This window comes from Tamandua tetradactyla, chromosome 15 (assembly GCF_023851605.1).
Source record: "Tamandua tetradactyla isolate mTamTet1 chromosome 15, mTamTet1.pri, whole genome shotgun sequence".
Classification (NCBI taxonomy): domain Eukaryota; kingdom Metazoa; phylum Chordata; class Mammalia; order Pilosa; family Myrmecophagidae; genus Tamandua; species Tamandua tetradactyla.
In genome coordinates this window covers 73,443,598-73,462,264 of record NC_135341.1, presented here as the reverse complement: position 1 = coordinate 73,462,264, position 18,667 = coordinate 73,443,598, and the positions used below count along the sequence as shown (strand labels likewise).

The window sequence follows — 18,667 nt, the reverse complement described above, 5'->3', positions numbered from 1 at the left end:
ACATCATCATATTGTCACAATTTGAAATAAGTAGTTAAAGATTGTAAGTTCTAATATATTTTTTCATTAGCATTTTTACTAGATATAACACGTCTTTCTGAAAAACCTAACATACTTCAGAATTGAGCACTCAAGGCTTAGGGCAAAACCTGGGCTATGTGCGAAACACTCATAATCTATGCAGTACTAATCAGATTTATGGAAGGGGGTGGTACAGATTGTTATCTGGAAATATTAGTCTAGACCAGAGGTCATCAGCGAATGGGAGCCTTGAGCTATGAATCTGTTTTACAGATCTTAAAAAGGGTTGTAAAAAAACAAGCAAACAAAGAATATGTGATAGAGAGCTAATAGATATACTGCCTGGTCCTTTAGAGAAAACTTTTGTTGATCCTTGGTCTAAGCAGCTAGTTCAGTATAGTTTGGAAACATTCATGTGGATATTAAAAATGCAAAACAACAATATGTGGAAATTCTTTATTGTATTCTGCACAAGTGTGGATAGAATAAACTTCTGAATTCATGTGGCTGTTCTTAAATTGGGCACTGAAGGACATTCAGCTTCCTTAGAGCTATGCAAATCATAGAGGTGCTCCTATATAATTTCCTAAAATTGAGCTGAAAGGACTCCTTCCTATGCAGCAGTCATCTAAGAGGGCTTTTCTTCTGTTTTCTACTGAAATTTTTAATTCTATTCCTATTAATCTAGCTACTTTGCTTAGGAGAACTTGTATACGAAGGCAAAAAAGATAGTTTTGGAGTTGAGAGACAATAAACCAGTAACAATCTAATGTTTTGCCTACTCAGCATCCAGGCACTGCTTCTTTCTACACACATTTGAACTTTCATACTAAAACAAAACAACTCTGTATTTCCAGCTAACAAAATGTAGCTATCCTGTTTACAAGTAAAAGGTTATCAATTCCTCTCCAAAGTGAGGTGCCACAGAGTCCCGACAGTCATTTTATCTGTTGCGGACGGTACTAGTTAGTCCTCAAATTCCATCACAGTCTCTTTGAAATTGTTACCTAAAGACCAAATTGTGATGTTACCCTGTGACAACTTCTAAATATAATAGAGGAAAGAAAGACAAGAGATAGAAAAATTCCAAAATAATTAAGCAATTGATTTCTCTTTCTGGGCTTACAATGAAATTGGCTTTATGTCCTTTGTGTCAAGTGAAATAAACTTCCTTCTTTACCTTGAGTATAGGACTCTCTTCATACTAGTGTTTTGGTGGTAAAAAATTTCAGTCTTAAAAGATTAACTATGACTGAATTGAATTGGTTCTTCTCGGAAGTTTTGTGAAAATTTTGTTCAAGTAAAAATATCAACAACATGAAGTTGTAAGTTGAATTTTATTATAGTACCATACCTTGTCTTTCACATTTTAAGGAGTTTGAGTAAGATTGGCAATTAAGGTAAATGTGAACACTTATTTTAGATTTTTTTTCTTGAACTTTATAGGACAACATCAAAAATAAATGGTATAGAATATGTTCCTTTCATGAATGTTGATCTGAGAGAACGTTTTGCCTATCCAATGCCTTTCTGGTAAGGAAGCCATATTTATATTGCAATTTTTACTTCTAAAATAATTTTTTCAGTAGTTTTTCAATATTCTGAAGTCCAATTTAATTCATAGCCTTGAAATTAAAGTTTGTAATAAGAAAAAGTTTGGTTGAAAGAGAGGTGCAGGTAAGGGAGGAAGGTGGGGCAGTATAGCAAGAGCCCCTTTGTTATCTTTTGCATGGTAATGGATACATGTGGCTCTCCTTTTCACTACTGTACTCATAATGCCTCTTACTGTACGTGGCAGGAAGTGACCGGTCAGTCAAGCTTTGTTGAGTCAGTGATTAAATTACAGCAGACATAAAAGTCAATCATAAAGGAATTGAATGGAAAAATAGAATAGAATAGTGATATCATTGTTTTCTAGGAAGACCCAGTTCAGAAAGAGTTATTAATGAAAGTCTCAGTTGGCACTGCCTTCCAGGACATTGCCAGCTTATGTCAAGTATCTTAAAAATATTCTTTGATTCAGTACTTCCAGCTTTTTTCTAGTCATTCTAAAAGAATAAAAATACAGTCAGACATAATAAGAATGCTCATCTGTCATAGAAAAATTATTGACGCAAACTGCATATCAAATGATATGTGGAAATGGTTAAATAATGATACGTCCATACATTGAAAAATTATGCTATCAGTAGAAAATTTCCTACATTTTAAAAATGTAAAAAAAATATTTGCAATATAGTATATTTAAAAAGATATAAAATTATACATTTACTATCCAAATTTTATTTTACTTTTCTTTATTTCTCTAGATGCAAAAAAATTTATGTAAAGAAATACACCAAAATGTTTATGGTGGTTATCTCTAGGTATCAAAATTGGGTGATGTAACTTTTTAAAAATTTTTTTTAGTTTTCAAAATTTCCTTAATGAACAAGTGTTTGTGTTTCTTATTTTCTTATCGAAATCAAAGAGAGTGGGTGGGCCATAGTGGCTCAGCAGAGAGAGTTCTCGCCTGCCATGCCAGAGACCCAGGTTCGATTCCCAGTGCCTGCCCATGTAAAAAAAAAAAAAAAAAAATCAGTGTTGAGTGTTTATTATATATAGAATATATAAAAGGTTCTCTAAAGAACAAAGACTTACTTTCTCATTTTCTGCAATTTTGTTATTCTGGGAGGACAAGAGTTACATAATTGAAAACCAGTAAGTTACCAGCCTAATCTTATTACTCAGGCAATTGTGTAATGCCTAGTTACTGATAGAGAGCTAAGAAAATTTTAATATCTCAAAAGTTTTATAGCATTGATATTAAAGGCACAGATTCCAGAGCCAAACTATCCATTTTCAAATCTTGTGTGATGGGCAAAATGGAAACCAGCTCATGGTGCTACCGTGATGATTAGTTGATAAATATAAAACCCTTAGAATAATGGTTTTCTGTAGCAAGTACCATGTAGAAAGGATTAGCTGCTAGAAAAATTATTATGCAATTGACCACTAAATTATATCACACAATTTGATTCTGCATTTCAAATACTTTAAAAATGTTTGCATGCCTTTGGCCAATAATTTCACTTCAGGAAGTTTATTCTGAAGAAGTTTGTAGAAATGTAGTCAAAGATTATATAAAGGTATTTGCCAATATTATTGTATTGTGAAAATGTGAGTTCATTATGCTAGTGTATTCTTGAATGGACATATCCAAGTAAAAAAGTAAACTTCTAGTGCCAATCTTTGTGTAATAAATTAATATAAATCAGATTTTTTAAGATTATACCACAGAATGTCCATAAAGAGAATATTATAGTATTCTTATAACAATCAAATTTTCAAGGAGATTAATAACCTGGGAAAATGCTTACAATATAATTGAAAAAAATAAAACACAAAACGATACAAATGCCCTTAATTTTGGCAAAGCCCTTTTCACGGTTGGAATTTTGCATCTTTATTTTGTGTTTACTTGCTTGTCTGTCTTCCATCCTAGATTAGAAACTTCATAAGGATGGAGATATTTCTCTTTTTTTTTTAAATTTTTTTTATTGTGAAATGTAACATATATACAAAGAAAGGAAAGAAAAAGCAATACTTTTCAAAGTACACTTCAACAAGTAGTTACAAAACAGATTTCAGAGTGTGTCATGGGCTACTATGACACCAGTATTTCAGGTCTTTCCCTCTGTCTACTCCAAAACACTGGAGGCCAGAAGAAACTTTAGTATGATGATAAAGCAGTCATGCTCATTTGCCAAATCCTGTTCTCTTTGTTGTAGCTCCTCCCTCTCCCCCATCTCCTTCTCAGTCTCTAAGGATCCTTAGCAGTGTCCTTTCTGACTTCCCCATGTTGAGAAGGGGTGTTGGCACTAAAGAATAGGGGGATGTTACTAGTTGATAATCTTGGAGAGGCTGGTCTCTCTGGGACTCAGGACTTATCTGGCACAGGAACCCTCTGGAAATTATAGTTCCAGGAAAGGAAACTTAGTTCATGAAGCTCTTAGTTTCATGTCTGATAGAGTCCCAGTCTGAACCCCAGATATTCTCAAGAGTCCACAGAAGCAATGCTGATTGGTGTCTGGCGAACCATGGCAACTAGCAGTGTCTAGCTGAAGCTTGCATAAGAGTAGCCTCCAGAATAGCCATTCGGCTCTTTTTGATCTCTCTTAGCCTCTGATGCCTTATTTTATCACACTTCATTTCCCTCTTGGTCAGGAAGGCATTGTCAATCCCAGGGTGCCAGGGCCAGACTAATTCCCATGAGTCATGTGCCACGTTGTCAGGGAGACTTTTACCCCTAAATGTCATGTCCTATGTTGAGGGGGTAGGATAATAATTTTCCTTGCAGAGTTGGGCTTAGAGAGAGAGAGGCCGCATCTGCACAACAAAAGTTTCCTGTAGTCTTAGTGTCTCCAGTACAGAAACAAGTTTCGTAAGAGCAAGCCTCAAAATCAAGGGCCTGGCCTATTTGTTTGAAGTCCCCAATGACTGAGAGGGTCCCCAGAGTATCCCAAACGGGAGAGATTAATAGTTCCTTTTCTTTTTCTTTCGGACACTCAAGGGATGCTACTGATCCTTTTTTTGTTTTGTTTTGTTACAGTTCCACAATTTTAGGTTTTTATGTCTAGCTTCTCTACAGTGGAGGCTAACAGAAGTATCAGCATAATAATTCAGAACTTATACTCATTTGTTAAACCTAACCATCTCTGCATAACTCTATCACCTTTGATCTTTCTCCCACTCTTTAGGGATATTTGGGCTATGTTCATTCTAACTTTTTTATATTGGAAGGTGCTGTCGATAATTGGGATGGGGGATGAAACTAGTTGATGTTCTGGAAAGGCTGGCCCCTCTGCAACAATTAATAATTTTTAATTATTGGGCCACCATAGCCTGGAATGTATCCAGGTACTACATTAAATTATACAAAATTACAAGACCACATTCCCTTTCTGGATTCCAGGAGTTTGGGTTGTTTAAATGAGCTACCCAGTCAGGTTGTTTTAGACTGTATGTTATAGAAAATTAAGGTTCTAGACACAATAAACCTCTCTGCCTTTGGTCTCGTAGTAGGTGAAGGTCTAGAGTACATACACTACCATCTTTTACCCTGTATTCTGATTTACATTATTCCCAGCTAGCTCAGCTTCATTTTCATCTCTAATTGAACCCCAATCTTTTTTTTTTTTAGTTACTTAAACTGTTAATGTATGTAGCTGTGCTAACTTTCAGGTCTGTAGCACTCCATTTCTGTGTCTTAGGTGTCACAGAGTTACTCAAAGCTCCAGGGAAATACCAGCTGATGCACATATAGCTCAGTGTCTCAGAATCTAGAAATACACTTCCAACTTAACACAGTGTGACTGCTATAAGGCTTAAAATCTAGGCTCCAATATTCTTATAAAAATTTTCTGAAAGAGACCATAGGATGTTTATTCTTTCGTTTCTGGCTTGTTTTGCACAACACATTGTCCCCAAGGTTTATTCACTTAGTTGCATGCCTCACGATGTCTTTCCTTTTTGTAGCCGCACAATATTCCATCATATATATATATATATCACAGTTCACTATTCTGCTCCTCAGTCATTGTACTTTTGGCCCCCTCTATCTATTGGGCATCATGAATAATGTCCAAAATAAACAAGTCATGTTGTACGGTATCCTTACTTGTTATATAATCAGTAGCACTCTCAATTTTAAACAGTTTTCATTGGTCTTTAGAGATGAACCGACAAACACAGCCTCACCAAATATCACATCAAAACTACCCCTTATCTCTTGTTCCTTTCCCGCTGTTGGTTGCCCCTGGTAGTGCTGTGGTACTGTTGATGTCTTCCTGTTAACTATTGGCTATAGCATGTGTTCTAGTTTGCTAGCTGCTGGAATGCAAGACACCAGAGACAGATTGGCTTTTAATAAAAGGGGATTTATTTCGTTAGTTCTTCAGAGGAAAGGCATCTTATTTTCAACTGAGGTTCTTTCTTACATGGGAAAGCACAGGGTGATTTCTGCTGGCCTTCTCTCCAGGCCTCTGGGCTCCAACAACTTTCCCTGGGGTGATTCCTTTCTGCATCTCCAAAGGCCTGGGCTGAGCTGTGAGTGCTGAGATGAGGTATGCTGAGCTGCTTGGGCTATGCTACGTTGAACTCTCTCATTTAAGCACCAGCCAATTAAATCAAACATCATTCATTGCAGCAGCCACGCCTCCTAGCCGACTGCAGATATAATCAGGAACAGATGAGGTTCACACGCCATCGGCTCATGTCCACAGCAATAGAACTAGGCACCTTCACCTGGCCAAGTTGACACCTGAATCTAACTACCACAGCATGCAATTTTAGTTTTCCCTTTATACCGTTCTTTAATGACTGTACAATATCAAACTTTTTAAATAGCTAATACAAGAACTTATTTATAATTGAAGAGTTAATCAGTGGGATACATGGCACCATATATCCCCTTTGAATCATATTCACCTTCAATATGACAATGTTACCTGTAACCCCATTAATTAGCTAGCATCACTTCTGTCCATTTTGCATTTGAGTTCAACCACACTGAGTAGTCTTTCCCTGATCTCTCGCTTCTGTGTACCTCTATGTCTGCTATATTAGTGTACCTTCTGAGTTTACCTTTACCAGAGTCATAATAGCAAAATCAGACAGCATCTCTCCTTTTGTGTCTGACTTATTTCACTCAGCATTATGTCCTCACAGTTCATCCATGTTGTCATATGCTTTAGGACCTCATTTCATCTTACTGCTGCATAATATTCCTTCATGTGTATATACCACATTTTGTTTATCCACTCTTCTATTGGTGGGCACTTGGGTTGTTTCCATCTTTTGGCAATTGTGAATAGTGCCGCTGTGAACATTGGTGTGAAAATGTCTGTTTGTGTCACTGCTTTTTCAGTTCTTCTGGGTATATACTGAATATTGGTATTGCCTGGTCAAAGGCAACTCAATATTTAGTTTTCTGAGAAATTGCCAAACTGTTTTCCACAGTATCTATACCATTATACAGTCTCACCTACAGTGAATAAGTATTCTGATTTCTCCACATCCTCTCCAACATTTGTAGTTTTCTGTTTGTTTAATAGCAGCCATTCTTATAGGTGTGAGGTGGTATCTCATTGTAGTCTTGATCTGCATTTCTTTTATAGGTAATGAAGATGAACATCTCTTCATGTACTTTTTAGCCATTTGTATTTGCTCTTCAGAAAAGTGTCTATTCATATCCTCTTGCCCATTTTATAATTGGGTTGTTTGTTCTTTTGTTGTTGAGTTGTATAATTTCTTTATGTACACAGGATTTAATTTCTTTATCCAATGTATGTTTCCAAATAGTTTCTGCCATTGAGTTGGCTGCCCCTTTGCCCTTGGCAAAGTCCTTTGAGACACAGAAGCTTTTGATTTTAAGGAGTTCGTATTTGTCTGTTTTTTTTTTTTCACTGCTTATGCTTCAGGTGTAAAGTTTAAGAAGCTACCTCCAATTACTAGATCTTGAGAATGTTTCCTTGTATCTTCTTCCAGAAGTTTCATAGTTCTGGCTCTTACATTTAGATCTTTTTGTTGTTGTTGTTGTTGTTGTTTTTTTTACATGGGCAGGCACCGGGAATCGAACCCAGGTCCTTGGGCATGGGAGGCAAGCATTCTTGCCTGCTGAGCCACCGTGGCCCGCCCACATTTAGATCTTTAATCCATTTTGAATTAATTTTTGTATAGGGTATAAGGTAGGGATCCTCTTTTATTCTTTTGGCTATTGATTTCCAATTCTCCCATGCCCATTTATTGAAAAGACTGTTCTTTCCTCATTCAGTGGATCTAGTGGCCTTATTGAAGATCAGTTGTCCATAGGTTTGGTGGTCGATTTTTGCACTCTGGATTCTATTCCATGGGTCAATACTTGTGACTTTGTGCCAGCACCATGCTGTTGAACCACTGTGGCATTATAGTATGCTTTAAAGTCAGGAATTGCTAGTCCTCCCACTTTGATTTTCCTTTTTATGGTATCTTTAGCTATTCAAGGTCTCTGTCTCTTCCAAATACATTTGATAACTAGCTTTTCCAAATCTTCAAAATAGGTTGTTGGGACTATGATTGGTAGTGCATTGAATCCATAGATCACTTTGGGTAGAATTGACATCTTAATGACATTGAACCATCCTATCCATGAGCATGGACTGTGTTTCCATCTTTTTACGTCAGTTTTTATTTCTTTTGGAAATGTTTTGTAGTCTTCTACCAGTCCTTAACATTTCTGGTTAGACTTAATCCTAGAAACCTGATTCTTTTGGTCGCTGTTTTAAATGGAATTTTTTTCCTTAATTGTCTCCTCAGATAGGTATTCCTTGTTTGAGAAACATTGCTGACTTTTGTACATTAACCTTGTATCCCACCATTTACTGAATTTATTAGTCCAAGTAATTTTGTCTTTTAGATTTCTCAGGGTTTTCCAAGTATAGGATCATGTTATCTGCAAATAACACAAGTTTTACTTCTTCCTTTCCTATTTAGATGCCTTTTATTCCTTTCTTCTGCCTGATCACTCTAGCTAGAACTTCTACTAAAATGTTGAATAGTAGTGATGACAGAAGGCATCCTTGTTTGGTTCTCAGTCTTAGAGGGAATGCTTTCAATCTTTCACTGCTAAGTATGATGGTGGCTGTGGGTTTTTCCCTCGATTCCCACCTTTTGAAGTGTTTTTATCAGAAAAGTATGCTGAAGTTTGTTGAACGCTTTTTCAGCATCAATCAAGATGATATGTGATTTTTCCCTTTTGATCTGTTAATGTACTGTATATTGATTGATTTTCATGTGTTGAACCACACTTGCGTTCTTGGTATAAACCCCACTTGGTCATGGTTTATAATTCTTGTAATGTATTGTTGGATTTGATTTACTAGTATTTTGTTGAGAATTTTTGCGTCTGTGTTCATTAGGGAGATTGGCCTTTAGTTTTATTTTCTTGTAGCATCTTTATCCGGTTTTGGTTAGCTTCATAAAATGAGTTAGGTAGAATTCCGTTTTCATCAAATATTTGTAAGAGTTTAAGCAAGATCGGTGTTAGTTCTTTTTGGAATGTTTGATGAAATTCCCCTGTGAAGCCATCTGGCCCTGGGCTTTTCTTTGTAGGAAGATTTTTGATGACTGATTGACTCTCTTTACTTGTAATTGTTTTATCTTCTATTTCTTCTCAAGTCAATGTAGATTCGTTGTGTGTTGCTAGGAATTTGTCCATTTCATCTAAGTTATCAAGTTTATTGGTAAATAATTGTTCATAAGTATCCTCTGATGATTTTTAAAATTTCTTCAGGATCCATGGTGATAACCCTCTTCTCATTTCTGATTTTATTTATTTGCATCCTTCTCATTTCTGATTTTATTTATTTGCATTCTGATTTTATTTATTTATTTATTTTACTTATTGGCAGCCTAACAAGGAATCCATCGATTTTATTTTTTTTCTCAAAGAACCTACTTTTGTTGATTCTTTGTATTTTGTTGTTGTTGTTGTTGTTCACTTCATCTAATTCTACTTTAATCTTTGTTATTTCTCTACTTCTGTTGGCTTTGCAGTAATTTTGCTGTTTCTCCAGGTGAGCCAGTAAGTCCTTGATTTTTGCTCATTCTTTTTTAGTAGAGACTTTTAGAATAATAAATTTCTCTCTCAGCACTGCCTTTGCTGTATCCCATGTGTTCTGATTTGTTGATTATTATCATTCATCTCCAGATATTTACCAAGTTCTCTAGCAATTTCTTCTTTCACCACTGATTACTTAAAATTGTGTTGTTTAGTCTCCATATATTTGTAAAAGTTCTGGTTCCTTGGTGATTATTAATTTCCAGCTTCATTTATGATTGTTATTTCTTCTTAGAAATAACATGTTTATTAATATGTGGTGTCCTTCTTTATCTGTTATTACATCTTTACATTTTAAGTCTTTTGTCTGATGCTAGTGTAGTTACTCCTGCTTTCTTTTGGTTACAGTTTACATAGAGCTTCATTTTCCATCCTTTCACTTTCAGTCTGTTTGGTCCTGGGGTCTAAGATAATTCTTTTGTAAACAGCATATACATGTATGTATTTTTAAATCTGTTCTGCCAATCTATCTTTTAATCGGTGAGTTCTGTTAAATGTTCAAAATTATTACTGTAAAAGCAATTTTTTAATCTACTATCTTATCTTTTAGTTATTATTTGTCAGATCTATATATTCTTTTCCCTCTTTTTTTTTATTTTTTTAAATTACCCTTACTGGTACTGTTCAATTCTGTACCCTACTCCAGACCTCCATCTCCTGTCTTTTTTTTTTTTTTCCAGCTAACAGAACTCCCTTTTTTATTTCTTGTAGGGTAGATCTCTTCCAGACTAGTTTTCTCAGGCTTTCTTTGAAGATTTTAATCTTTTCCTCAATCTTTTTTTTTTTTTTTTGCAGTCTTTCAGTACCAAATTTATTTATCCATGTAAGATCAATTTTCTGTGCATTCAATAGTTTTGAGTATATAAATTGCACTGGACAATGACTATCTGGGTATGGGCGAGGCATGAATTAAACAGTATTGGGGACTGTGGGTGGCCCAGCAACAGGGGGCAGGAATGGTTGAGAAAAGGACCCCGCTATGACAGAGGCAGGAGAGTACTGGAAGTTCCTTCCCACCCACCTATTCATGTACTTGTTCCAGACACTGTCTCCTTCAATTTTGAAGGACAGCTTGGCTGGATAAGGAATTCTTAGCTGAAAACCTTTCTCGTTCAGAATCTTAAATGTATGATACCACTGCCTTCTCACCTCCATGGTGCCTGTTGAGTAGTCCTAACTCAGTCTTATGTGGTTTCCATTGTAGGGAGTAGATTGCTTTTCTCTTGCTGCTTTTTTAACTTTCTGCTTCTCTTCAATATTTGGCAATCTCATTAGTATGTGTCTGGAGTAGGACTATTTGAATTTATTTCTGTTTGGGGTTTGTTGGACCTCTTCGATGTGCATATGTATATGCTTTACAAGGGTTGGGAGTTTTCCCCAGTTATATCTTCAGCTAACCTTTCCAGTCCTTTACTCTTGTCTTCTCCTTCTGGGGCACCAATGATTCTTATGTTTGTGTACCTTTTGTTCATCGTTGCCCTAAGATCCAGTTCTTTTTTTTCCATTTTTCATGCCATTTGTTCTTTTGTGCACTCTAGTTCAGTTCCATTTTCTATCTCATTTATTCTTCCTTCTGTTTCTTCGATCTGATATTGTATGACTTATGTATTTCTGATTTGGTCTACTGTGTCTTTCTTCTCTGTGAGATCTGCTGATTTTCTGTTTAGTCTTTCAGATTTTAAGCTCTTCTAGTGTATTCCTGATATCTTTATTTCTTTATAAATATCCTTCAGTAGTTCCATATTCTGTGTCCCCTTCAGTGTTTTAATTTGGTCATTTGACAAGGCCATTTATGCCTAGATCTTCATGTGCTTTGTGATTTTCTGTTGTATTCAAGGCATTCAATTATCTTAATAAGGTTATTTGGAACATTGGTTTCCTTAACTTGTCTAAAATTTTGTATTTACTGTTGTTTGCATTGAATATTCCCTTTTGCACTTGGTTTGTCAGTAATTCCTTGCCAAACCAAGGCCTGGATCTCATGTAGGGGGGTACAGTTCTACTTGAGGGCTACATGAGGGTCTATGTTCTGGAACAGCTAGGAGGGAAAATCTGAGATGATTGTATAGTAGCCCATGACAGACCCTGGAATCTGTCCTGTAACTGCTTATTGAAGAGAGCTTTGAGAACTATTGCTTTCTTCTTTCTTTGCTTTGTATATCTGTTATATTATACAATTTAAAAAGCTAAAAAAAAAAAAAAGTTAGGCAGGGGTTCTCAGGTAGTTCAGTGGCAGAATGCCCATCTGCCACACAAGAGATCTGGGCTTGGCTCCAGGCTTTTGCACCTCCCTCCCCCGAAAATACACCTCAGCAATAGTAGGCCCCAAAGTCAGAAGGAGATACCCTAAGAGGTATTGAGAATGAACTCAGGCTGGTGCCCACAGAGGAGAGAGAGAATTATAATAAAAATAATTTTAAAACATAAATATAAAAGTAGATATTAATACAATTAAAAATAATAATAATGCTAATAATATAAAGATACATAATGCTAATAATATAAATAATGCTAATAATATAAAGCACTGCACTTTAGTGCTTCTTCCCAGCAGATGGTGCTCCTGAGTCCCCACCTCCCCTCAGGCCTGCCCCTCCCCAACTGTGTACGTGGCAGGTTGGTTGTTCCTAGTGCATGGTGGCTGGACAGCCTGTCCCAGCAAGTGGGTTAGGGAGCCAGTTGTAGCGCCCAGCACCCAGCAGATCCACTGTTCACATACCCGACCGGGTGGCTATTCTTGGTGCCAGGTGGGACGACTGGTCCAGCGCTGGGGGTGTGGCTTTTCTTGGTGGGTAGCTAAGCACCCTCTGTATCTACCATGAATGCTGCTGGATCTGGAGCTGCACGGGCAGGTTTCCCCAGCCAGCAGCTGGGGCAGGCTGGAGCGGAGGGACAGTCCACTGCCCCTGATGTACACTTCTCTGTGCGCCACCACCTGCCTCCGGTGGGGATCATGGCTGAGTCTGCTCTCCCCGTTCTGATCTCCGTGCCTCTCTCTTCCCTATGAGATATTGAAGACCCTCTTTGATCACTCACCTCCCAGGACTGCATTCCTGGTCACGTTTTCTGTCCCCTATCTTGTTCTGTGGAGCAGAGGTGAACCCAGCCTATCCTAGTCCCCCATCTTCCCAGAAATCCAGAAACATTTCTCTTTTTTTTTTTTTTTTTAATTTTTTAAACTGATTTATTTTTTGTTTATGATACATAACCACATACAAACACAAACATTCTTATATGATCATTCCATTCTTATTTAATCAATTACTCACACTATCATCACATAGTTGTATATTTATCATGATCATTTCTTAGAACATCTGCATCAATTCAGAAAAAGCAATAAAAAGAAAACACAAAAAATTCATATATACAATACCCTTTACCCCACCCCTTCACCAATCACCAGCATTTAAATCTACTAAATTTATTTTAACATTTAATCCCCGTATTTTATATTTATTTTTAATCCATATGTTTTACTTGTTGGTCGATAAGGTAGACAAAAGGAGTATCAGACACAAGGTTCTCACAACCACACAGTCACACTGCAACAGCCATATCATCATACAATCATCTTCAAGAAACATGGCCACCGGAGCACAGCTCCACATTTTCAGGCAGTTCCCTCCAACTTCTCCATTACATCTTAACTAAACAGGTGATATCTATTTAATTCATTAGAATAAACTCCAGGATAACCTCTCAACTCTGCTTGGAATCTCTCAGCCATTGACACTTTATTTTGTCTCATTTCCCTCTTCCCCCTTTTGGTTGAGAAGATTTTCTCAATCCCTTGATGCTGAGTGCCAGCTCATTCTAGGATTTCTGTCCCACATTCCTAGGGAGGTCCACACCCCTGGGAGTCATGTCCCACATAGAGACGGGGAGGGCAGTGAGTTTGCTTCCTGTCACTGGACATTTTGGCTGTTTCCATCTCTTTGCAATTGTAAATAACGCTGCTATAAACATTGGTATGCAAATGTCCGTTTGTGTCTTTGCCCTTAAGTCCTTTGAGTAGATACCCAGCAATGGTATTGCTGGGTCGTATGGCAATTCTATATTCAGCTTTTTGAGGAACCGCCAAACTGCCTTCCACAGTGGTTGCACCATTTGACATTCCCACCAACAGTGGATAAGTGTGCCTCTTTCTCCACATCCTCTCCAGCACCCGTCATTTTCTGTTCTATTGATAATGGCCATTCTGGTGGGTGTGAGATGATATCTCATTGTGGTTTTGATTTGCATTTCCCTAATAGCCAGGGAAGCTGAGCATCTTTTCATGGCCCTTTGGCCACATGTGTTTCGAAACATTTCTCTTGTAACTAAGTTGCACCCCAGTGCTTAGCACAGTAGATGGCAGATGTTATATGCTCAATAGATGGTTACTGAATGAATGAATTAATTGTGGAGAAAATTAAGAGTAAATACTAAAATGGACTACTCTGTGTGGTTGGATTTTTTCCTTCATTGTTTTCTAGATTATTTTACAATGAGAATAATAGTAGAAGAAAAAAGTAACAGTAAATATATTTTTTTAATTCAGAAACAAAAGACTGATGGGAAAAACACTGAAGGGGACTATCTTTATTAGATTCAGTGATTAAAAAACATTATTTCTATTCTAGTCCTATATTGCTTATAAAATCATAAAATAAGTGTTATTGAATAGAAATTGTATTTTAAAGTATTTAGGATACTTTTAAAGTTCTAACAAAAACTGTTTAATTTGATAATTTAGTGGTAACTTTTGAGAAAGGATTAAAGAATCATGGATATACTCATGGCAGTAATTATCATGGCAGGTTGCTAATACTAAGTATTTGTTTGAACTAGCCATATTTTTTTCAAAAATTTATGATGCTGTCATTAAATTCTTTCATATTATAACAGTTCCTGATATTTCGTAGACATCAAAGCATTCCCTGGACCACTGGTAGTTCTTTGAGATGATCATTAAAAATGTTTGAGGATTGATATATACCTTGCATTTTCCTGAAAGATTTATGGAGAAACATTGACTTATCTGCAGTGGAAAAAACCAACATTTTAGCCAAGAGTTTGCAAATCATACTTGACCAGAAAGCCTTCTTTCTCCAATATCTAATAACATTTTTTGAAAAAGGGTGTTTGATATCATACACCTTATATCATCATAGAAATCTTTTGGAACCCAGAGATCCAGTGCTCTTGTTTTAGAAGGGTATAGTTTTATAGTTTGGTGCCGTACATCGATTTTAGAGAAATGTTAGATAACATAATCTGAGCACACAATGAGTAGAGGACAATGGATAAGAATGGTATCCTTTGTACCAGAGAGCTGGATTCAAATGCCAATTCTACTCTTTCTTAGCTGTGTAACCTTATTTGATCACTTTAAGCCTTTTCAAAAATGTAGGGGAAGATAGTATTTGCTTTAATAGTCCTTTAAAGTATTGACCTTGATGCCTGGCTCATGACTAGTGCTCAATAAATGTTAGTTGCTATCATTAACCTTGAAAAGAAAAGAAATCTTCAGCGTAAGAAATCTGTAGCTTCCTAGGTCCTTCTGAATGAATCAGCTTGTAAGGTTGTTTAATGGCTCCATTTTATCAAAACTGAATTTCCTGAACACAGCTGTGCTAAATTAAACTTTTAAATTCTATTTCTGAAACAAATAAGAATGAATTTAGGTTGATTTTTTGTTTTCAGTTATCTGTTTGTTTAATTGGGGAGCGTTATCAGGTTGTCTGGATTCAAAATTAAGTATAAAAAGACAGTTTGAGCCAGAGGGTTGTCTTAGGATGATGTGGAAGAGCTAAATCATTATATGTTTAAAGAAAAAACTTATAGGAAATTTAAGTTTTCTTTTGAGTCATTTTTTAAGATTATTATTATTAATTATTATTATTACTACCTCAGTGATAGATGGGGGAAGCTACCATTGTCACCTAAACAAAAAGCTACATTTTCTAAATGGGTACGACCAGAAGACCTCACCAACAATCCTACAATGATTTACACTGTGTCCAGTTTTAGCATAAAACAGGTAAACATTTATTTTGTATGATTTTATGTGAGAACAAATATTTTATGGTGCTTTAAATACAGATTTGAATTTTTTCTTAGATTTTTATTATATATTCATATGCATCAGTGAAATTAGAAAGGTTATTTATTCTATATATTTTGATTTAAACATACTGAGACAATATAAGTATGAATAGTTGTTTTGGCCAATTACAGATTTTCACGTAGACCCTGTTAATTGATACGTATTTGCAGATGAGAAACTTGAAAGTCTGAATTTCATCTTTGATAGGGGAATGGATATAAAAGATAGAAAGATACTGGGCTTATAGGAAACATTACAGTGGCAGAACAGCAATATGGCCTTACTGCCATCTTTATTTAATTAAAATTTGCATTTTAAGTCACAGATGTCTTCCACATTAGTATAAATGTAATGGTTCTGAAGTACTATGATTCAGGAATCTTTTGGTGTACATTTTCATTTTAATTGATCATATTATCTAACTTCTAAAAATATATCTTTAGTTTTTTTTTCATCAAATATTAGCAGTATGATTCAGTGAGCATGTTTTTATTCATGTAAGGACTGCTTCCTCTGTATATAATTATTTTATCTATGAAAGGAATGCATCATCCATTTCTAATTCTAAATTAACCTCATTGAAATTCTTTAATCACTTTTTCTTGGATTTTTATTGAGCAGAATATGTGTCAGCAGTATGACATTTCTATTTTGCTTTCAAAGAACTGTCAGGAAGATATATTTAGTCTAAAAGGGAGGTAGTGGGTACAGTGCTTAATATTAATTTGTGGCAATATTGAAATTATTTTGACGAATAAATTTAATAAATTCTTCTTATTAACAGACAATAGTATCAGATTGTTCCTTTGTGGCATCATTGGCTATCAGTGCAGCTTATGAGAGACGATTTAATAAGAAGTTGATTACCAGGTAAAATTTCGTATTTGTCCCTTTTGCCATTTTCATATAATCATTGTCTCATTACCAATAAATCAGGCCTTATCTGTGGAGAAAGTAGTGAGAGAATATCACTCGAATATATTGGCTATTCTGTAGAGGTTAAGCAGATAATTTGTAAATGTAGAAAGATGTTATGAAATAGTTTAGAAACATATATATATTTAAAATAATATATGTGGAATAAATATGTTTTAAAGTAAATGAAACTATCAAGGTAAGATCATATCATATTTATAGTATTCTATAACTGAACTGTACAGTGTGGTAGCCACTAGCCACATGTGGGTTTTAAACCTTTGAAATAGAATAGTCTGAATTTAATTTGACCATAAGTCTAACTACGTTAGATTTAGAAAACTTTACGTGAAAAACAATGTAAAATTAGAATATATCTCAGTGTTTTATCAATTACCTGTTGAAATGACAATATTTTGGATAATATTAGGTTAAATAAATTGTATTATTAAAATGAATTTCAACTTTTTAAAACTGCTAATGTGGCTACTGAAAAATGTAAAAACATATTTCTGTCAACTAGAACTGCTTTAGAATGTGCTAGAATATTACTAAAACACTTTTTCGTTCACTTTTTAACAGTTATATTAGTTAAAATCATTTTTTGTAAAGATTAAGCATTATAATGTTTTCATTCAACTTTTTCTGCATGGTTTTTGTTTACCAAATATTGAAGGTACAAAGATGAATAGAAAGTCCTTAATTTTAATCTGCTTGCCCTCATGGATAAGTAGATTGTATAAATAAATAATATGCAATATGTTCAGTTTGGTCCAAATTTATTTGAAAAATTGATAACAATAGATATTTATAATTATCTTATTCTATGGTTTTATGTAACTTTATCTCTCTCAGAGTTGTATTAACTTTACCTCTGTTGGAGTTATACCCAGTGCTTTAGTTGTGCTTAATTGAATGGTTTCCTCTCTACTTCTGGAGACCAATGGTAGAAGATTATTTTAGCTTACTTAAAGTAAATCCACTTAACAGGCAATTTATTAGTTGGAATATATTATTTAAAATTGAGCACTTTTCAGAATATTGTGAAATTTATCTTGTACTTTATGATCTCATAAGATACTTTATTTGTAGTAAATAAGTACTTTGATTAAGGTGAAATTCCTTTTCTAGGCCTGATACAGATAATTATTCTCGTTTGTTTATTATGAAATTGCTAAGACAATACCATATTTTTAAATAAAATATAATGTTCTTTATAGTGGTTTATATTGAATATTAATGTTAGTATTCCAATATTTATTTTTTCTCACAAAAGCATAATTTACCCTCAGAATAAAGACGGTGAACCAGAATACAATCCGTGTGGAAAGTATATGGTTAAACTTCACCTCAACGGTGTTCCACGAAAGGTGAATAAATCTCCCCGCAACAACCACTCCTCTTTCTCCCTTTCCCACTGTTGAGTCTTGAGTGGAATTTTTTTAAGATAATGTTATTTGTGTAAACATTCGGAAAGTCAGTTTGGTTGATTATGAGTCTGTGTTACACATATTATTACTAATATTATATGTTAATAAAAATGATGACACAGAAGACCTAAATAGATGGAAGGGCATACCGTGTTCATGGATTGGAAGACTAAATATAGTTAAGATGTCAATCCTACCTAAATTGATCTACAGATTCAATGCAATACCAATCAAAATCCCAACAACTTACTTTTCAGAAACAGAAAAACCAATAACCAAGTTTATCTGGAAGGGCAGGGTGCCCCAAATTGCTAAAAGTATCTTGAGGAAAAAAAACGAAGCTGGAGGTCTCATGCTGCCTGACTGTAAGGCATATTATGAAGCCACAGTGGTTAAAACAGCATGGTACTGGCATAAAGATAGATATATCGACCAATGGAATCGAATAGAGTGTTCAGATATAGACCCTCTCACCTATGGACATTTGATCTTTGATAAGGCAGTCAAGCCAACTCACCTGGGACTTAACAGTCTCTTCAATAAATGGTGCCTAGAGAACTGGATATCCATATG

General features: G+C 35.3%; 1 protein-coding gene across 3 annotated transcripts in view; it reads left to right on the top strand.

Moving 5' to 3' along the window:
* Window positions 1-18,667, top strand: part of CAPN7 (calpain 7) — a 55,403-nt gene that overhangs the window by 9,429 nt on the left and 27,307 nt on the right. For 2 of the 3 annotated variants that reach the window (XM_077130089.1, XM_077130087.1), the window contains exons 6-9: window positions 1,468-1,554; window positions 15,557-15,683; window positions 16,534-16,619; window positions 17,941-18,034. In XM_077130089.1, the coding sequence (XP_076986204.1) occupies window positions 1,468-1,554; window positions 15,557-15,683; window positions 16,534-16,619; window positions 17,941-18,034 (394 nt within the window). The remainder of the gene's footprint in view (window positions 1-1,467; window positions 1,555-15,556; window positions 15,684-16,533; window positions 16,620-17,940; window positions 18,035-18,667) is intronic. The other variant, XM_077130088.1, reaches the window with a different exon arrangement.